The sequence below is a fragment of the Lycorma delicatula genome, chromosome 12 (genome assembly GCF_047948215.1).
Source record: "Lycorma delicatula isolate Av1 chromosome 12, ASM4794821v1, whole genome shotgun sequence".
NCBI classification, from domain to species: domain Eukaryota; kingdom Metazoa; phylum Arthropoda; class Insecta; order Hemiptera; family Fulgoridae; genus Lycorma; species Lycorma delicatula.
In genome coordinates this window covers 26,164,423-26,187,172 of record NC_134466.1, presented here as the reverse complement: position 1 = coordinate 26,187,172, position 22,750 = coordinate 26,164,423, and the positions used below count along the sequence as shown (strand labels likewise).

General features: G+C 35.5%; 1 protein-coding gene across 50 annotated transcripts in view; it reads left to right on the top strand.

Moving 5' to 3' along the window:
- Nucleotides 1–22,750, top strand: part of LOC142333458 (uncharacterized) — a 338,230-nt gene that overhangs the window by 289,975 nt on the left and 25,505 nt on the right. For 5 of the 50 annotated variants that reach the window (XM_075380614.1, XM_075380602.1, XM_075380613.1 and 2 more), the window contains 8 exons: nucleotides 675–716; nucleotides 1,100–1,141; nucleotides 1,524–1,565; nucleotides 1,949–1,990; nucleotides 5,663–5,704; nucleotides 6,093–6,134; nucleotides 6,514–6,555; nucleotides 18,244–18,279. In XM_075380614.1, coding sequence (XP_075236729.1) covers nucleotides 675–716; nucleotides 1,100–1,141; nucleotides 1,524–1,565; nucleotides 1,949–1,990; nucleotides 5,663–5,704; nucleotides 6,093–6,134; nucleotides 6,514–6,555; nucleotides 18,244–18,279 — 330 coding nt within the window. The remainder of the gene's footprint in view (nucleotides 1–674; nucleotides 717–1,099; nucleotides 1,142–1,523; nucleotides 1,566–1,948; nucleotides 1,991–5,662; nucleotides 5,705–6,092; nucleotides 6,135–6,513; nucleotides 6,556–18,243; nucleotides 18,280–22,750) is intronic. The other 45 variants (XM_075380606.1, XM_075380604.1, XM_075380610.1 and 42 more) reach the window with 27 other exon arrangements.

Here is a 22,750-nt window from a genome sequence, read left to right as displayed (position 1 = left end):
GTGTCTTCCCCTACAGAGGTCAAGATGTGTTTATTACTTATCGACAAGAGTTCTTTTGGCAAATAATAAAATAATAATCAAGACAAAAGTTGAATTTTAGGGTGAGTTTTACCATACAAGATCAACCCTTCTTCGAGTTGTATCATTATTTCTTTGACTCACTGTTGTTATATTAAGGACAAACTAACTACATAATTATGAAAAAAAAAACACTCGTATTTTAAGAATAATCTTTTAATTTTATTATGAAAAAGAATAGTAATTAATTATGTTCATGTTGTAATATGATATTGTGGTACAATATTCATGATTTATGAAAAATAAAAAAACATTTTCTAATAACGATAATGAAAATACTAATGGTTTTAAAAAAATTACATGAAAATTAAAACCAAATATTACGCAGAAAAACTAAAAGTTTTGATAATTTCAACACAGTAGTTTGGTATTTTTTTTATTTTTTAAGATGAGACGACATTTACGGGAGCCTAAGCAGCATCAAATCTGAAAGTTAATTTTATTCTTCATGTCGATTACTATTATTAATTCACTTTATTTTACAGCCTTCATTTTCAAAGATTCCAAAAGATGTTCCAGGTGCTGCGAAATCATCAGGAAATAGATGTACAAATGAATATTATTATCATTTTTATCTTGGAATATTTCTGTTTCAGGCCTCCAGAGCCAAATGGATATGCTGATCTTGAATACGTAATGTAAGTATTTATATTATATAACCATGTTATCATCAAATCCGTATCCTAATTGTTTTAAAAAAATTACATTAAAATTAAAACCGAATATTATGCAGAAAAAAAAACTAAAAAATTTGATAATTTCAACACAGTAGATTATTATTATTTAATTTTTTTTCTTTTTTTTTTAAAGCTGAAGCAACTTCATTTACGGGCGCCTAAGCAGCATCAAATCTGAAAGTTAATTTTATTCTTCATGTCGATTACTATTATTAATTCACTTTATTTTACAGCCTTCATTTTCAAAGATTCCAAAAGATGTTTCAGGTGCTGCGAAATCATCAGGAAATAGATGTACAAATGAATATTATTATCATTTTTATCTTGGAATATTTCTGTTTCAGGCCTCCAGAGCCAAATGGATATGCTGATCTTGAATACGTAATGTAAGTATTTATATTATATAACCATGTTATCATCAAATCCGTATCCTAATTGTTTTAAAAAAATTACATTAAAATTAAAACCGAATATTATGCAGAAAAAAAACTAAAAAATTTGATAATTTCAACACAGTAGATTATTATTATTTAATTTTTTTTCTTTTTTTTTTAAAGCTGAAGCAACTTCATTTACGGGCGCCTAAGCAGCATCAAATCTGAAAGTTAATTTTATTCTTCATGTCGATTACTATTATTAATTCACTTTATTTTACAGCCTTCATTTTCAAAGATTCCAAAAGATGTTTCAGGTGCTGCGAAATCATCAGGAAATAGATGTACAAATGAATATTATTATCATTTTTATCTTGGAATATTTCTGTTTCAGGCCTCCAGAGCCAAATGGATATGCTGATCTTGAATACGTAATGTAAGTATTTATATTATATAACCATGTTATCATCAAATCCGTATCCTAATTGTTTTAAAAAAATTACATTAAAATTAAAACCGAATATTATGCAGAAAAAAAAACTAAAAAATTTGATAATTTCAACACAGTAGATTATTATTATTTAATTTTTTTCTTTTTTTTTTAAAAGCTGAAGCAACTTCATTTACGGGCGCCTAAGCAGCATCAAATCTGAAAGTTAATTTTATTCTTCATGTCGATTACTATTATTAATTCACTTTATTTTACAGCCTTCATTTTCAAAGATTCCAAAAGATGTTTCAGGTGCTGTGGAATCATCAGGAAATAGATGTACAAATGAATATTACTATAATTTTTATTTTGGAATATTTCTGTTTCAGGCCTCCAGACCCTAATGGATATGCAGATCTTGAATACGTAATGTAAGTATTTATATTCGATAACCATGTTATCAAATACGTATCCTAATTGTACTAATTGTTTAAAAAAAATTACATTAAAATACAAACCGAATATTATGCAGAAAAAAACTAAAAAATTTGATAATTTCAACACTATAGATTATTATTATTTAATTTTTTTCTTTTTTTTTTAAAGCTGAAGCAACTACATTTACGGGCGCCTTTTTTTTTTTTTTGTCTTCAGTCATTTGACTGGTTTGATGCAGCTCTCCAAGATTCCCTATCTAGTGCTAGTCGTTTCATTTCAGTATACCCTCTACATCCTACATCCCCAACAATTTGTTTTACATACTCCAAACGTGGCCTGCTTACACAATTTTTCCCTTCTACCTGACCTTCCAATATTAAAGCGACTATTCCAGGATGCCTTAATATGTGGCCTATAAGTCTGTCTCTTCTTTTAACTATATTTTTCCAAATGCTTCTTTCTTCATCTATTTGCCGCAATACCTCTTCATTTGTCACTTTATCCACCCATCTGATTTTTAACATTCTCCTATAGCACCGCATTTCAAAAGCTTCTAATCTTTTCTTCTCAGATACTCCGATCGTCCAAGTTTCACTTCCATATAAAGCGACACTCCAAACATACACTTTCAAAAATCTTTTCCTGACATTTAAATTAATTTTTGATGTAAACAAATTATATTTCTTACTGAAGGCTCGTTTAGCTTGTGCTATTCGGCATTTTATATCGCTCCTGCTTCGTCCATCTTTAGTAATTTTACTTCCCAAATAACAAAATTCTTCTACCTCCATAATCTTTTCTCCTCCTATTTTCACATTCAGTGGTCCATCTTTGTTATTTCTACTACATTTCATTACTTTTGTTTTGTTCTTGTTTATTTTCATGCGATAGTTCTTGCGTAGGACTTCATCTATGCCGTTCATTGTTTCTTCTAAATCCTTTTTACTCTCGGCTAGAATTACTATATCATCAGCAAATCGTAGCATCTTTATCTTTTCACCTTGTACTGTTACTCCGAATCTAAATTGTTCTTTAACATCATTAACTACTAGTTCCATGTAAAGATTAAAAAGTAACGGAGATAGGGAACATCCTTGTCGGACTCCCTTTCTTATTAGGGCTTCTTTCTTATGTTCTTCAATTGTTATTGTTGCTGTTTGGTTCCTGTACATGTTAGCAATTGTTCTTCTATCTCTGTATTTGAACCCTAATTTTTTTAAAATGCTGAACATTTTATTCCAGTCTACGTTATCGAAAGCCTTTTCTAGGTCTATAAACGCCAAGTATGTTGGTTTGTTTTTCTTTAATCTTCCTTCTACTATTAATCTGAGGCCTAAAATTGCTTCCCTTGTCCCTATACTTTTCCTGAAACCAAATTGGTCTTCTCCTAACACTTCTTCCACTCTCCTCTCAATTCTTCTGTATAAAATTCTAGTTAAGATTTTTGATGCATGACTAGTTAAACTAATTGTTCTGTATTCTTCACATTTATCTGCCCCTGCTTTCTTTGGTATCATAACTATAACACTTTTTTTGAAGTCTGATGGGAATTCCCCATTTTCATAAATATTACACACCAGTTTGTATAATCTATCAATCGCTTCCTCACCTGCACTACGCAGTAATTCTACAGGTATTCCGTCTATTCCAGGAGCCTTTCTGCCATTTAAATCTTTTAATGCTCTCTTAAATTCAGATCTCAGTATTGTTTCTCCCATTTCATCCTCCCCAACTTCCTCTTCTTCCTCTATAACACCATTTTCTAATTCATTTCCTCCGTATAACTCTTCAATATATTCCACCCATCTATCGACTTTACCTTTCGTATTATATATTGGTGTACCATCTTTGTTTAACACATTATTAGATTTTAATTTATGTACCCCAAAATTTTCCTTAACTTTCCTGTATGCTCCGTCTATTTTACCAATGTTCATTTCTCTTTCCACTTCTGAACACTTTTCTTTAATCCACTCTTCTTTCACCAGTTTGCACTTCCTGTTTATAGCATTTCTTAATTTCCGATAGTTCCTTTTACTTTCTTCATCACTAGCATTCTTATATTTTCTACGTTCATCCATCAGCTGCAATATATCGTCTGAAACCCAAGGTTTTCTACCGGTTCTCTTTATTCCACCTAAGTTTGCTTCTGCTGATTTAAGAATTTCCTTTTTAACATTCTCCCATTCTTCTTCTACATTTTCTACCTTATCTTTTTTATTCAGACCTCTTGCGATGTCCTCCTCAAAAATCTTCTTTACCTCCTCTTCCTCAAGCTTCTCTAAATTCCACCGATTCATCTGACACCTTTTCTTCAGGTTTTTAAACCCCAATCTACATTTCATTATCACCAAATTATGGTCGCTATCAATGTCTGCTCCAGGGTAAGTTTTGCAGTCAACGAGTTGATTTCTAAATCTTTGCTTAACCATGATATAATCTATCTGATACCTTCCAGTATCGCCTGGCTTTTTCCAAGTGTATATTCTTCTATTATGATTTTTAAATTGGGTGTTGGCAATTACTAAATTATACTTCGTGCAAAATTCTATAAGTCGGTCCCCTCTTTCATTCCTTTTGCCCAGCCCGTATTCACCCACTATATTTCCTTCCTTGCCTTTTCCAATGCTTGCATTCCAATCTCCAACTATTATTAAATTTTCATCTCCTTTTACGTGTTTAATTGCTTCATCAATCTCTTCGTATACACACTCTACCTCATCATCATCATGGGTGCTTGTAGGCATATAGACGTTAACAATCGTTGTCGGTTTAGGTTTTGATTTTATCCTTATTACAATGATTCTATCGCTATGCGTTTTGAAATACTCCACTCTCCTCCCTATCTTCTTGTTCATCACGAAACCTACTCCTGCCTGCCCATTATTTGACGCTGAGTTAATTACTCTAAAATCACCTGACCAAAAGTCGCCTTCCTCTTCCCACCGAACCTCACTAATTCCTACTATATCCACATTTGTCCTACCCATTTCCCTTTTTAAATTTTCTAGCCTACCAACCTTTTTCAAGCTTCTAACATTCCACGCTCCGACTTGTAGAATGTTATTTTTTAATTTTCTGGTGACCCCTTCCTTAGTAGTCCCCACCCGGAGATCCGAACGGGGGACTATTTTACCTCCGGAATATTTTACCAAGGAAGGCGCCTCCATTATTGCTATGTGAAAATGCAGAGCCACATTTTCTTGGAAAAAAAACAGCTGTAGTTTTCCATTGCTTTCAGCTGCGCAGTACTCAGAGGACTGAGTGATGTTGATACGGCCGTTTAAGTCGTCCTGACTCACGCCCCTAACAACTACTGAAAGAGCTGCTGCCCTCTTCAGGAATCATTCCTTAGTCTGGCTCTCAACAGATACCTCTCCGATATGGTTGCACCTTCGGTCCAGCTACTCTGTATCCCTGAGCACTCAAGCCCCCTCACCAACGGCAAGGTCTCATGATTCATAGAGGAGGACGGGCGCCTAAGCAGCATCAAATCTGAAAATTAATTATGTTCTTCATGCTGATTACTATTATTAATTCACTTTATTTTACAGGCTTCATTTTCAAAGATTCCAAAAGATGTTTCAGGTGCTGCGGAATCAGCAGGAAATAGAGGTACAAATGAATATTATTATCATTTTTATTTTGGAATATTTCTGTTTCAGGCCTCCAGAGCCTAATGGATATGCAGATCTTGAATACGTAATGTAAGTATTTATATTCTATAACCATGTTATCAAATACGTATCCTAATTATCCTAATTGTTTTAAAAAAATTACATTAAAATTAAAACCGAATATTATGCAGAAAAAAACTAAAAAATTTGATAATTTCAACACAGTAGATTATTATTATTTAATTTTTTTTCTTTTTTTTTTAAAAGCTGAAGCAACTACATTTACGGGCGCCTAAGCAGCATCAAATCTGAAAGTTAATTTTATTCTTCATGTCGATTACTATTATTAATTCACTTTATTTTACAGGCTTCATTTTCAAAGATTCCAAAAGATGTTTCAGGTGCTGCGGAATCATCAGGAAATAGATGTACAAATGAATATTATTATCATTTTTATTTTGGAATATTTCTGTTTCAGGCCTCTAGAGCCTAATGGATATGCAGATCTTGAATACGTAATGTAAGTATTTATATTCTATAACCATGTTATCAAATACGTATCCTAATTGTTTCAAAAAAATTACATTAAAATTAAAACCGAATATTATGCAGAAAAAAACTAAAAAATTTGATAATTTCAACACAGTAGATTATTATTATTTAATTTTTTTTCTTTCTTTTTTAAAAGCTGAAGCAACTACATTTACGGGCGCCTAAGCAGCATCCAATCTGAAAGTTAATTTTATTCTTCATGTCGATTACTATTATTAATTCACTTTATTTTACAGGCTTCATTTTCAAAGATTCCAAAAGATGTTTCAGGTCCTGCGGAATCATCAGGAAATAGATGTACAAATGAATATTATTATCATTTTTATCTTGGAATATTTCTGTTTCAGGCCTCCAGAGCCAAATGGATATGCTGATCTTGAATATGTAATGCAAGTATTTATATTCTATAACCATGTTATCATCAAATCCGTATCCTAATTGTTTTAAAAAAATTACATTAAAATTAAAACCGAATATTATGCAGAAAAAAAAACTAAAAAATTTGATAATTTCAACACAGTAGATTATTATTATTTTCTTTTTTTTTTAAAGATGAAGCAACCACATTTACGGGCGCCTAAGCAGTGTCGGGCTCGCTAACAGGTTCCGCCAGTTATAACCAAGAGCGAATGTATACCCTTACGCACTACTACCGACTAAACCTCCACCCCTGGCCTTCCACCTTCCTGAGACTGCTTATAAAAACATTTCAGCAGAAGAAGGGAGAATCGCCCAAACAGTCAGTCATAACAAACAAACAAACAAATGTCACACACCACAGAAACACCACTAGAAGCAACACATACAGTACGTCTAATACAAACACCAACAAAATCACATAAGAACCCTGCAGAAAATAGGACAAAGTTTTTAACATCCACAATACCCACTCAGCAGTCAAGAATGAAATCTCTCAAATAATCACATCATTTACTAGTGGCCACCATCAGACGCACAAGCAGAGTGTCCCCGACCTCATCCTACCCAGGCGACCCCCCCCCCCCCCTACAATGTACGGGGGAATTCCTAGGCACTCAGCTGAGAACTGCACCCTCCGGCGCCTGTTTATCTCTGCGGTACTCTTCATATAATTGCAGCTTCCTCTTGCCCGTCCTGATGAATCGTCCCACAGTCTTGCACTGTGCCTCACCTTGTTATAGGATTCGTAGGGTATCTTCAGGGCGGAACATGTGCTCACGTCTCAGGTTGCCAAGCATCTCTATGGTGAATTGCGGACACAATACATGTGGTGGGTCTCTTCCACCTCGCACTCTAGACAATTTTAGATAGATCGAGCCCGAATCTATACAAATAAGACCTGAATCCCCCATGTCCCGCCAGGAATTGTGTTAACTTAAAACTCAGCGTGCCGTGGATCCTCCGGCACCACCCCCCTTATTTCCCTAACAAGGCGGAGTGTCCACTTACCCTTCGTGGCCCGGTCCCACCGCTCCCGCCATGTTTGTGCAATTCCTTCTTCTAGTTCTTCAGCAGAACGCTTCCTTTCCTGTAATAGGAGTGTTCTCAGTTCCCTAGTTCTGCTACGCCGCACTATCATCAATTCTACAGGTGGGAATCCAGCAATCACCTCAACTGCCTCCCTGGACACCGTCCCATAGGCGGCCGCTAATCTGATGCAACACCTCCTATGGATGAATTCCAGTTTACCCCTGCACTTATCAAACCTAATAAAGCCCGCCCATAACTCAGCGCCATATAGCAGGAGTGAATAGACCTCACCAGTAAGTAGTTTCCTTCTATGTTGGGTGGGCCATCTTGTATTAATAACCCTCCTCGTTTTCTCCGCCTTCACGCAAGTCGTGAAGTCGTGTGTTCGCCGCCTCCAGTTCTGCATCCGTAAACAGCGGTTTAGTCCCAGCCGCGCCTCTCATCACTGGGATTAATTCGTTTCCCGAGGGGAAGAACCCATCAACTATGTTCAGCACTTCTTGCGGACACCTCATAACTGTAGCTCTGGGTCTTACTGCTTACTTCATTAGAACCGCATAGGACCTTCCCCATGAGTCCGCTCTACACTAGTTTAATATTACTCTTTTTTTTTCTAAGGGAATTAATGAATTATAAAAATGAGAATTATAATTAGGAATGAAATTAGATTTCAGTGGGTTTGAAGATCTTGAAAGTTATACGCTTTAGAAAGTATTTTTACATAAGCTTTCTTTTTTACTATATTTAAAAAGTAAAAGCATTACCTTTGTTTGTACTTCCTCGTTTTTCTTTCTTCAGTGGTCTGTAATTGTTGTTGTCGTTCTTTGACACAAATTCATTGAGTGGATCTATATAAGTTAATTTGTACTAAAATGCCGTCTAAACTTTTTTCCTTTCGCAACGATAATGTCATTACATTAAATTTTTCACCCTCAATGTTTTTTACGTAAAATTAGTAATAAATTAGTATTAAAATTTTCCGCAGTGCAATCAGTTAATAATTTTGAATCTTAAAATCGTAGGAGGACATTTCGGTTTACTTGAACAGAGGACCGTTTTTTTCTTTCTGTACGTATCAGACTCGCACATTGACAAGGTATGTAGATCGGTCCAAATCTTAAGGACAGTTTAATTTTTTGTTAACCGTGGAATCTAATGCATCACCTTCATTCTGTGTCTAATAATTATTGAATTTTTGTGTTATGGAATTTATGTTAAAATTTTCTACTGCATTCAGATAAGAATAAATAACGAATTTATTTTTCTGCTGGCCGCCGCAGTTATCTGAATAAAATAAGATTTCTAAGTTATCTTATTCAGCCTTTTCTGCGTACTCTGTTTCGTAGTGAATCAAGCGCGAAGCTATTTCAACTGGTCCTTATTTTTCTTCTACTTTATGGCAAAAGTAGCCAAAATATCACCAATGCCTTTATCTTTGTTTTTTCAATTTTTGGTTTTTCCAGTTTGACTATTGTGAAATGGTAAATTGATAATTTTTCTTTGTAATAAAATGCTGAAACCTCGCCTTTTCGAAAAGGCATAACCTGTTGTGAATCAAAATAAGCAACTTTAAATGAACTAGTGATGCTATTCTTTCGTCCGAATTTTCTTTTCAGCTTAATTGTTTTTCCCCCGATAAATATCATATTCTTGCTGCAATTCAAATCTTTCTTGTTCATTAGCATCGAGATAAACAGCATATTTATTACATTGATCAATCTTCGGAGTGAGTAACGGTAAATTGAAATAATTGTTGAATATCCTGGTATATGGTTAAATTTTCATAAGGCTTACCTTTTTTTTACAGGTTCCAATGTAGTATCTATGCAAACCAGAAGTGGTTTGCTGTCATCAATATACGTTTTTGACTGTGCACCAGAATGTAGTGGTTTCCACCAGCATGATTTACGAAACATGAGCTTTACTGCAATCCTTAATTTCCTCTGCGATGCATATTTTATGTGTTTACCACGATAGTCATCTTCTAAGAGTCTCTCTTTCGTTTTTACCAAAATTGTGCGTATTGATCTACTAATAATACCCAAAGTAGATATAAATAAAGGTTTACAAACAAGCACCTTATTATTATTTTTTTTTTTGGTTGTTTGTTTACCAAAACGGCATTGGCAAACGGACGTTTGTTTACGGGCATTGACTTCTAAGGTCATTAGCCCTCGTCACATTCTTAAAAGAGGTTTATATCAGGGTCGTCATATGTAAGAGTGTAAAGGACCCTTACATTTTATTTTTAAAAAACGAAAATTTACAAAAACATTTAACCATAACACTAAAAAACATATACGGACTGTAAAGCGACCCGATGTTAAAATTAAAGAGCAGCATCATCAGTCGCCCTAGGATGCCGTAGCAATTGAATGCTTCCTAAAAATAGTCCCGAAAAACGTAACCCATCGGGATCCCTCCCCGCGAATGAGAGCAATTTGACCACCTTTATAGCACGGTCAAATAACCCCTCGGAAGGGAGGCTGGCCTTCCCGGTCCTGACATTTTTTGTTATCGATGTTGGAGAAATACCAGTTACGTACCTCCCATAAGTGGGAGAGTGTCGGACACGTACGGATTCGGCTAGATGTTATTAAGAGCCTATGTGTGCCCGCCCCCTACTGACTAAAACTCCTAGTTCTCCGCTTCTCCCCATCCGTGGTCGGATCAGCAATTAAGCATTACACCATCCCTTTGAGCTCGGGGGATGAAGACTCCCCGTGCTTCATCACCATTGGCCATCTGCATAGGCGCAGACAAACGAAGGCTCCGCAGAGGGCTGTCTATAACCCCATCGCACTCCGGTTCCGCTCTTCGCCTGATCTCGTAACTACTTTTTACGTCAGTTCATGACTGTTCATCTCGTTACGGTCTATCTTTTTCTCGCGTGATGTTAGCCACGAAATTTGCTATTGACGAACGATTCTTCGTTGTCCAACATTTTGGAGATTATGTTATTCACTTACAGTGGACCCACGGACGCTACACATTCCTGCCTCTCGTCGCGCTATCTTCTACATAGGAACACTACATGCTCAGTGGTGTCAATTTCTGAACAGTAAGGACACTCCTTGTTATCTGCTCTTCTCCGTAGTATAAATACGTCTTAAAAGCCCCGTGACCGGTGAGAAACTGGGAGAGCCAATAACTCAGCTCCCCAAAATCCCTCCCGAGCCACGGCGCAATATGCGGGATTAGTCTGTGGGTCCATCTAGCTTTATCAGTGGCAACCCACCTCATCTGCCAATCATTCATTATGATCTCGAAAGATTGCTTTTTGTCTTCTCCATCATAAATTCTTTTACGGTGTTCAGCAAGTTGTTTTAACGGTATCATTCGGGCAATCACCATAGCGGCTTCGGTTGAAACTGAACTGTATGCAGCTGCTACCCTTAGAGCTATTCGACGTTGCATACTTTCCAGAATTCGGCAATTATGTTTTATATTGATAACCCTGTGCCACACCGGTGAGAGAATAGAATTAACAACATGTGCGTATAGACGCCGCTTAGATGTACGTGGACCAATGACATTCGCCATCAGTTTACTTAGATCTCTCTGCCCGCTCTGCACGTAGACATACCACTTTTGTGTGCCTCATAAAGGAACTCCGGGTATCCATCCCGATCCCGAGATATTTAACCGCATTCCGAACTTCCACCCGGAGCCCGTTTACTTGTAGATCAATGTTCAGAATTCTCCTCCTACTTGTCATGGGCAACAATGATGTTTTCTCTGGACGCAGACAAAGACCTTTGTTTCCCATCCAGTCTTGGATTTTCGTCACCGTCTCTCCTGCAATCCTAACTTCATTCTCAGTCCTCTCTGAAAGCAGTATAGCAATATCATCAGCATAAGCTAAGCCCATAGTTCCTACCGGGTAATCCGTGCTGAGCAACCCATCATATACCATATTCCACAATATGGGACCCAACACGGACCCTTGCGGAACACCACACGTGACTTTGAACTTTATTGTCCTATCACCTATCATATAGATTGAATAATGAACAGATACATAATTTTGGATCAGTCTTTGTAAAGTCAGTGTTCAGTCAGTGTTGTCTGAATGTAGCCAGTTCTGAAGTCCACCAATACGCGTGTCTATTAGTAAATCAAGGAACAACCATCTTAGCTCTGCCACATTCACCTTTAATTATTGTATAAAATTCTTACGGAGGAGCCTCTCCGCAAAGTCTTCGGCCTATGCTTCAGTCTTCGAACCTTAGTCTTAGTCTTCGAAACTTTTGCATCCAGAAATCGTTGTAATCTTTCGTTGCAGATGCCTTCTATTCTCCACACTATTTAATTCGTAGGTGTCCATATAATGGTCTGATAAGCTCTCTACTGCATAACTCTCCAATCCCGAAAATCTCCTAAATAGTTATCGTACACAAAAGTTAAATCTATTACCGAAGTTGATAAAACCCACTGGAAGGTAACTGCTTCTTCGTTCAAATACACCAGGCCCCAAGAATTAATTCATTTTGCTATTAAATTACCGGGTATATAACGCACATCAACCCCGAATTCTGGTGTCTGCGTTACCATGTGTGTCTAAGTCACCAGCCATAAGAATATTTCTGCCTCTATGCTGACGAACCACTTCTAAAGCGTCTAGAAAACCAACAAAATCTTCAGTTGTAGTATTTGGGGAGTGGTAGCAAGCCATCACTACCAAATCCCCCTAAACAAAACCAGAGCCGTTACCATTTCCAGCCACCGTAACCCGGGCCACCGGAAAACCAATAGTGGCATCCATACTTCTGTCCACGAGCCATGTGGGTCCAGTTCCATCCCCTCGATGCGGTTCGGAAAGCAGGATAATATCTACATTATTTCTGTGTGCCACTTCTCATATCAAATCAACAGACTGTCTACACGGGCTAGTATTTAATTGCAGTATCATCATTATGTTTTATTACATTCCATAGTTTTGTAGCCCTCCGAACCACATATAGCACATATTCTTTCTTTTTCCTGTTTAGTCTCCGGTAACTACCGTTTAGATAATTCTTCAGAGGATGATATGTATGAGTGTAAATGAAGTGTAGTCTTGTACATTCTCAGTTCGACCATTCCTGAGATGTGTGGTTAATTGAAACCCAACCACCAAAGAACACCCGTATCCACGATCTAGTATTCAAATCCGTGTAAAAATAACTGGCTTTACTAGGACTTGAACGCTGGAACTCTCGACTTCCAAATCAGCTGATTTGGGAAGACGCGTTCACCACTAGACCAACCCGGTGGGTCATAGCACATACTCTGGAGAATTCACACTGCATGTGCCTAGAACATTCTCTACCACAACGAAAACATAATTTAGTTCTGTCTATGCCGCTACAGTTGCCGAAACGAGGCCAGAGGCCCATCATCTATAGCAACGATCTTCATCTATTCTTACATAGTATGCGTGACATGAAATCCCTCCAATCTTGACCCCCTGTTCTGTAAGCGTTTTAGCTGCCCTGTATGTCATAATCAGAGTAGCTCTCTGCGTCGAACCGTAGGCAAGACGAAGTGATGACACCCTGAATTCTTCCTGGTGACATATAACATTAGCCACCGCCCTTCTAACTGTTAATTCATCCGTATCATCGTATATGTCGCACACATGCGGTATTGTGCGACGATCTGCCCTGGATCGTATGGAAACTTGTAAGTCTTCGGTCTTTGCGTGTAGAACCTCCTTAACTGACTGTGACTCTGCCGCTTTCATATTTTTCACCCTAATGTACGTATCTTCCTGGCTTCCTTTTTTAAGTGAAATGACATCATTGATTTCGTCAGATGATACTCGTTCTTTCATCTAGTTTAATAACTCTGCGTACGACGGCCTGCTGATTTTATGATCGGTGTTTTAGCATCTTGATTCTCTGGTTTTACTACTTCTGTAGTCTTTTTACTTCCTGGTACCGCCTTCTCCAATTTGGAGAAAAAAACTCTTATAACTTTTTCTTTGCCCCTACCAAGACATGCCAGCATACTTCTTGCAGAAGGACCATTTTTATCCACTGGCAGATGAAAAACCAGGTTGTCAATATCTCTCAGTATAAGCTTATATGCTTTCAGTAGATCAGTCAGTACTTCCTGTTCATCCTTTAAGTTGTAGAATAGTGTGTAACTCACTTCCCCAGGCATTTCCATCACCTCTCCAAGTACTACGGAAGCTTCTATTTTGTCTCTTATAACCTGACCCTTTTTTGCATTGCCTTCCCTGAGTGAAGCCAGTGCCAGTCCTTTAAGAGAACGCCTATCTATTGTGTCAACACAGTTCTCATCAGCTGTACTATATCGTCAGTACCTCCAGTGTGTTTAATTATTTCGGTTGTATCCATAGTTGATACCGGCCATCTACGTGAAACTACAGATACCAATTCCTCCTCAATCATACTCTCTATAATTTTTCTTCAATACGTTCTATTTGTGTTGCCATTGTTACAATACGTATTGGAGGGGTTTGTTCCAACAGTTGGGAAAAATCATGAGGCAGCAATGTAAGTTCTTTATCTAGTAACTTTATCTCCCTTTTCGTGCCGCGCTCGATAAAATGACACAGGTCGTCTGCAAGTACTACAATTTTAGCTACGAAGGTTCGTAAATCAACAATTCGTTCCCCTTCATCCGATGAAGCTCGGCAAGAGCTTCATCGTAATGAGTGCCTCCCTTAATTATGCGTGCGACGCTTCGAGTCTCCCAGTTTATATATAGAAGCTACTCCCTTAGAGATTCTTTAACACAGCTTAAATTTACTTTTAGACTTATAAGAAGTCTACTGGCGTGTAGATAAGCAACTATTTTTCCTTCATTTCCATTTTCTAAATCAGCAGCAATATTATTACTCAGTCGGAACCTCCTTCTGAGGTCGTCATATATGATGCACTTTTCCATTGCTTTTCCTGATGCTTGACTGTAAGTGCTTTCTTACAAACACCGCACATGTCTTTCTTCGCCGGTTAAAAAATATGAATTTGTTATTCGCGTGTGACCGATTCTAAGTCTGGTCTTCGTAACCACTGACTACTTAGTAACTTCCTCAACTGTTTCCTGCTCAGAGCAGTTCAGATGATCCTGACAAAACACCCTTTGAGGTGTTTGAGTGTGCCGCGCGGATCGATACGTACAGCAAAATCTCCAATATTATTGAGCCCTAGGATCTTCTGTAACTGGGCATCATTCGTAGTCTCAACATGAAGTCAATTAAAGGTTTTTCTGATTTCCTAAATTGGGCCTTCAGCACATTTAGTTATTTCTCGAGGAATTAGAAAAGGGCTTACCCTCGAGAAATTTCCATCTTTTTTCGTAATAGCAAATACTTTGGTTTTGGTACGTTACTCTTGTAAAAAGCTCTTTGCAAGTTCTTAGCTTCAATTTCTTACTGTCTTGCTCAGAACTCTTTCTCCGTTTCGCCTCAGGTGAAACGGCTGGTTCTAAACGAGGGTGTTTAAGTGAACCCTCTGCCACGTTTAGTATTTGTTCAATTTGCATAGTATTTAATCTCTTTTTTAGCAAGGCTAATCGCCGAGGTACACCCCCTCTCCAGGGCTACCAAACCTGGAGGTCCGGTCCGATACTCCGGTGGAACAGGCGTATGTCTTGGCAGACAGCGGGCGCAATCTGTACACACCTACGCAATCCTTACACACCGACGTTTTCAGGGCTCACATGCGCCGACAAACATAGGCACCTTAACTACATGCTTGCCATCGCGGGAGGCATGTAGACAGCGGAAGGGCCTTCGTTACACTTGCAATCACTTCAACCCTGGCCGCCATATCGCCAGCTTTAAAGGTGGTATGAATCCATTTCCTTAATCAATTAAATTTTCGTATCTACAGGTGGCTTCAAAATCCAGTCCTTGAATACGGCCTATAGGTGTAGTTATGCCGACAAATTACATCTCCGAGGAAAATACTCGGAGCCCCGTAAGCCAGCATTAAGAATGTACTATTAAGGTCCCAATCATAACGCTAATGTAACTTCACCATTTAAAAGAAGAAAAAAAAAATGTGACATTACAATAATGTGATACAAAATGTGTAACGTGTTATAAACTGATAAAACTCTGTAATAAAGGCACATTTTCATAAGGGTCACTTAAAATTATAAAAAAACAATAAAATAGTATAAAGCAAATGAGGAACAACTAAAAATAAATCAATATTGCTTACGCTAATAACCACTTCTTTGAAAACCACCAAGAATAATAATACTGAAACAACTCGGAAAAAGCAAGCATTACATTTGATATTTCACTTGTTTAACTAAATTTTAAGACTGGCACGACTTGAACAACCTTTCACGCAATGAAAGCTAATATTACCTTTAGAATACATGTTTAAGTAGTTTTGATGTTACTAAATTAATGACAGGAATCTACGGCTGAACATCATTAGATTGAAAAAACAACTTTATTTTTTAAAATAAAGATTCATTAAATACAGTTTAATCCCAGCAGAATTTTCATTTTTGTAACATCACTAACAAAACATACGACCTTACAACTTTTGTTAATAAACATTTTAGAAGATCGCCTAGTATACTCGATCTGCAAAAAAGTTTAAAAATTATTTTTCTGTGGTAAATATTCATTTGGAGCGTTCTGCCATTAGGGCATGTCCTGTCACGGCTGTAGGTCTCTACCTTGTTCTATCCTTTGGTAACCTGTTTGTTTCCTCATATTGTCCCTTTCCCATAATTCCATCCATCGTTTGAATTCTTCCTTTCCTTCTATTCACCCGGATCTAAAAAGCCACATATCATTTTCTGTCTGCCTTTCTCATCGTCCTTGTTTCAACTCCATAGAGTATCACTCTACATATAAAACATTTCATTAATCTCTTCCTTAACACTCAGTTTAATTTTCCACGCAGCAGTCTACCCTTCTTATTAAACACCTGCTTACTTCATGATATTTTCATTTTAATTTCTACTGTGCAAGACCGTTCATCAATTATAAAGCTTCCTAAGTACTGATATTTCCTCACCTCTGTAAAACTTCATTTCCTATTTTTAATATCAGTTCTCTGCTCTTTTCTATCTAATACTACGAGAGGTTATCTGTAAAGTAAAGACCGTTTCATTGTAACAAAATTTATTTTAATAACTTCAATTTTTTTTTTTCTAAACTACATACCTTATGCTAACTTCTCTTAATCGCCACAGAAATAAGACATTTATGGTAGCAATACAACAGCTTCAATATACGCTCGTCGTATTCTTCTGCCGTTAGTCCATGTAGCCTCTGATTAAAAACATTTTTGAGTTCATCGTCTCACCCGTGAATTGAATTATCAAAAATTCAAGAGTAGATCCCATTCGAATTTTTTTGTGACGTTCCGTTAAGACGTACGGCACCCAACGTCCAACGTGCACAAACCTTTCTGAAGCCTAAGTGACCATAAAAAATGCGACCGATAACAGTTCTTAAAACATCAGGAAAAAGAAGAGCCAGATCGGAATCTTTGAGCGACAATCTTTTCTGATTTCATTATCGACGCGTTTCAACAAGTTCTGGGTGATTATCGAGAGCCTCCCGGAACGTTCTTCATCGTGCACATTAATTCCGTTATTTATAAACTTTCACACCATCTTTGGACGTTTCTTTCTTTTTTTGCATTATCACCGTTATCAGCACTAACTATCTTTAAGTTTCAGCTAGCTTAACGTTTTGATGGTTTATAAAACGTATGACTTCACGTATTTCAGAATCGGCGGCAACATCGATTTTCGTATTCATTTTATAACGTAATAACTCACACGTACGTAATCAAAGATACTACAAAACGAAAACTTACAGACAATAATGCAGTGTGTACATTATTTTCTTGGCCATGAACGATAAAGATTTGCCGACCTTAAGGAGAGAGATTTCCCAGCGGTCTTTACTTTAGTGATTTTCGTCGTATATATTTTGTCTTCTTATTATTTATTCTCATACCCTGAAATTTGCAAGCTTCATTTAAGTCACTGGTATACAAGTTTTGTTAGCACTATTACGTCTTCTCACTTTATGATTTCATATTTTTGATCCGAATTTAAAATAACAAGAATTTACATGAATATGGAAACTGAACCTTTTTTCTTTATGTAGATAAAATAAACATTGATTTTTCATCATAGTGTGTACAAAAATTGAAAAAAATTGTTTGACCTATTATAACGAGCGAGTGCAGCACGTAGTTAATAACAAACAGACGAAATAATTGTGAGGGTAATAAATAGAATCATTAAACAAAAAATTAATTTGGAAAGTTAATTAAAAATAATATTAAAAGTATTAAACAGCGTTGCAGAAAACTCAAATGATTTTTAACGTTTGTTATCTAAATACATACCAAAGTAATATTGCCAGTGTAACAGGATGTTTTTATTAGTATAATTTTTAATAAATTAGTCAAAAGAAATTTAGTACGGGTTGGTAAGTTTATGTTAAATAACAATAGAAGTTCAATAATCCGTTTTTTTTTGTTTTTTTTTTTGTAAGGCAAGATATTACGTAAGCAGATTCGTTATGTGATTTGACAGACGTGTATTTTTTTCTTTCTCTAATATTTCTCCACTAATTTAATAAGATATAATATCATTGAAATTATATAATATTTAATTATTCTTTGTTCCAGAATGGATAATACTGTTATTTATGCATACTATAAATGGTAAGTTGATAAATAAGCTTATTTTATCGTAATGAAAAACAATAAAATTTATGAACAAAGCTATATTTTATGACATTATTATTAATTGTCTTTTGTCAAAGAATTAGTTAAATCCTATTAGTAAATTTTAACATTCACATCCACACTTCAAGGTCAGATTTAAAAAAATTTAAATATTGTAAAAAATTATTTTGTACTTTTTATGGTCGTAATACATAGTTAATAATAATAAACAGAACAAACTGAAACAAAATACTGCTCATAAAGTAATATGTAAAATAAATAGCCGGTGTGATTGTTTTTTATCCCCAATAATGCGCAATTATTGGTGTATGAACCGGCATGACTTCCTTGATGTAAGTAGGTAAAATTTGAAGTCTACTAAATACTATAAAAACTTCATCTTCTGATTAAAATAACCACAGCTATGAAGTAATTTAATAAATATGTGATTTTAATCTATTTCAGTGTAATACTACTGAATGTTTCTACTATTGTTTTCACTACGTCTTTAGGTCGAGTAATATAAATCCAGTAAATAATGATGTTTTACTCGAACCAGATTTACTGTGAAATTTGTAAAATCAGGTAGAGTATCGTTGAAAAATTTTAAAACTGACATAATGTTTCGTTCATTAAAAAAATTTAATGAGTCATGAGTTACTTTCCAGACAATAAATGTGTTATTGAATTATTATATTACAATAATAATGTATTATTGAATTATTATATCGTTTCACTTAGACATAAAACTGCGTGTCTGAAATTTTTTATTCATATTTCATAATCTCATTATGTTTTTCCTGCATAACAGGTAGATTTAATAAGAAGGCTACTTATTGTAATAGGTATCATGATTCGACTTCCGGAAAATTTCGACATATCTTCGCGTTTCGCATCCCCCAAACCCAAAAACCACCGTCAGCTCAAAGTTTTATATATTACATTCTTGTGGACACGATAACTGCCATTATCTTGTGCCAATCACTTTCAAATTGATACATAAAATATAACGACCAAAATTTCGGTCAAGTTCGTTTATGGGCAAAATCAGAACATGGGGGTGGAAATGGGGTTACTTTTTCGACAAAAAAATATCGCTATATCTTTCTCATTAAATAGAATATCGAATTCGTTTAAAGTTTCTACTATTTTTTGGATAAGGGTTTAAAACTTATCTAAGTAAAGTTTTTTTTATATCTCCAACCATTGGCCCAAGCGATGGAAAAATGGGACTACGAAGACAAAAAAAATCATACCTCCCTTAATAAGCACAGTATTGAATCGGTTTAAAGTGGTCGTTAGTCCTCTAAACATTACCTAAAACTTTTGTCCGAAACAATCTTTGATATGACCAACCCTTACGGCAAGGGATGACCGAAATGTTGCTGGAATTGGACCAGGAGGTAGAAAGAATGGGGTTTCGAAGACAAAAAAGAATCATAAGAAGACTATTCTTCTATTCTAAACATGTGAAACTTTTTTCACATGCAACCATTATCGTATTGAGTAAGTTTGAAGTTTTTATTAACTTTAAGGAGGAAATATTTTTTATCCCATGCTTAGCACCGGTGAAATCGACCTCCGCCTTCCGGTGGGCCATAAGGAATTTTTTTTTAAATTTTAATTTGTGTTAATTATTTTTATTACCATCTCAGTTAACATATGACTAAATTCTTCCTTAACATTTTGCTTAATCAAATACGAGAATGATCTCAAAAAATAATAAAAAATAGGATTCAGACAGACTTAAACAGTGATTTGTATGCAAGTAAGCGATAATCCACTCGCCTATTTATTTTACATAAACTATAGTTAATATTGTAAAAATAAGTACTTTCGGTAATTACCTGTTTACAGAATGGTTTACAGTTACGTTAAAAATGTTAGTCTTACAACCCTCTACATCTGCTCCCAAATTCCTTGTCTGCCGAACTTTATGATATTATATAATACGATATTAACACATGTTCCGTATCGACTTAATGTATTTAATAACTGGTGAATTAGTTGGATATATATATTGTAATGTAGTACAACAGTGCTTCATCTTAGATTTTAATGGTTATTTATTGTTGCTGTGAATTAATTAAGAGGACTTTTAATTTATAGGGATTTCTTACAATCGTTTCATCGCAGTCACTAATATAACTCTTTTACGGGCATTAAATAGGGCCTACTACGTATTTTCAAGTGATTTTTTATTTAATGATTTTTGATTTACTGTCCTAAGAGGGGAAGAATTCTTCTTTTACTTTAAAAAAAAAAAAAAAACAAATGTTCGTGTTTATGATTAGTTAATTATATTACCACGTTTGAAACGGGTGGGGTTCCAACAATACAAGGTTAACTACTGATATTATTTTACAAACCCGAGAGTCATACAAATATCCCAAAAAACGAAAGTCATAGGAAATGAAACGACCAAAGAAACAAGTGCAAATTATTGTCTGGATTCATATTTTTTATGATTTAGTGGAGTTCCAGTGGCAGAATCATATCATGGATGACTCATTATAATACTGCGAAGCCTCTCATGTTATTGAAAAATTTTTGTTTCTCATAAATCGACCGGAAATAAGTAAACTTAACTTATTTATAATGTATTGAATCGATAACAAAACATAACAATGAAACAAACAAAAAAACGGGTGGCTATTGTAATGCTCATAAGTAAAATCTTCGTTAGATTAATTTTTTCTTTTGACTAAACAGAATCGACTACAGAAATAAAATATTATGGAACGCCTTTTATCGATAAATATTAAGGACCATACTGTATCGGATAAAAGAGTTTAAACTTAATGAATTGTATAAACTCATTTAAAAGCGGTTAAAGAATTTATTCTTAAATTCTGTGATAGGGACTCGTGAAACTGAATAAAAAAAGTTTATTTTATCACCTGTAAAACATTAGGCTATATTTTAGTATTATCAAAACTGATTTAACAGTATCTGGTTTCCAGATACTGATTTAGCAAAGTTTTCAGAAAAGTTTCCAAATACTCCTCCTGTTTTCACCGCAATGCAGTTCGAAATCTTCTCGAAAAAATTCCGACAACAGTCTGTTGAAGACGCTGATCGAATTGGAAGACCACTTAAACTAACAGACGCTGCTTCATATTTCGGATGATATCACTAAAAGTCCTTGAAAGCCAATGCGACAAGTTAGCACAGCAGCGACATTTCAGATTGGCTACCATGAAGCAGTGAGAAAACAACTAAAACATTTCCCTTACAAAGTAATGTGTTTTTAACAACTAAAAACTACAGATCATGCCAAAAGACTAAATTATTGTCAATGGTTTAAACGTTTTATTGATCACCTACTCCGTAGCTGTCCTCGAAGTTACATTTTTAACAGATGAAGAATGGTTTCATCAGGTAGGCTATATCAATTTAAAAAATACAGGACTGTGATCGACAACTAACCACGATAAATTACGTGAGCAATCGAAATACAACCCGAATCGAAAATTGGAGTCTGGTCGGTGTGAATGAAATGCGCATTGTGGGTCGTCTTTTTTGAAAATGCAATTAATACTGATCATTATTGTGCTGTTTTAACTCCATTATTCAGTTATCAGAAGTGGAAATCAATCACGGTTGGTTCCGACAATACGGCACCAAGCGCGCACAGCTTATAGGTAAATTACTTTTTTATGAAATGTCTTTGGTGAACGAATAATTTTGAGGGATTTGTGACCTGCACGATCGCCCAATCTGAATCCCCCAGATTATGTATCATCCTCATATCATTTGGGCAGTCACTGGGCGAGGGTTCTTTTCTATTCACTTGTAAAACAGATTGTAACGTACTTCTTAGGAAAGAAGAACCAAATTTAATTCAATGTAAAATTATTTATGACTAGCCATAAGAATTACTGATATTGTTTTACCTCCTCGTACGAAGGGAAGGAAGTATTTCGATCGAGAAAAATTTCGGTTTTCAGATTTAAACGGAAATATCCATTTTGACCATCCCTGAATCTATTTTGACTAGTTTTAGCATGACATCTGTATGTACGTACGTAGATGTATGTATATATGAGCGTATATATCTCGCATAACTCAAAAACGATTAACCTTAGGATGTTGAAATTTTGGATTTAGCACTGTTGTAACATTTAGTTATTCACCTCCCATTTTGATTGCAAACAACTGAACGATAAGTATCCAAAAAAGCCCAAAATTCAAAAAGTTGGATTTTGGACTTTTTCTTAACTGCAGAAATAAGCCCTCATTGAGAGCTTTTAAACGATATATCATAAGTGGTACTTATTTTCATTGGCTCCAGAATTATAGCCAAATAACATTTTAACTAATGAAATATTATGATATTACAAGGGGAAGGCACATCGGATTAAATTCGACTTCATTTCCTTTTATTACCTTTTTTTAATATAAATATACATATTTATTAATAATTATTAACCTCTGATTTAAAAAAAAAAATTACATTAAATAATAA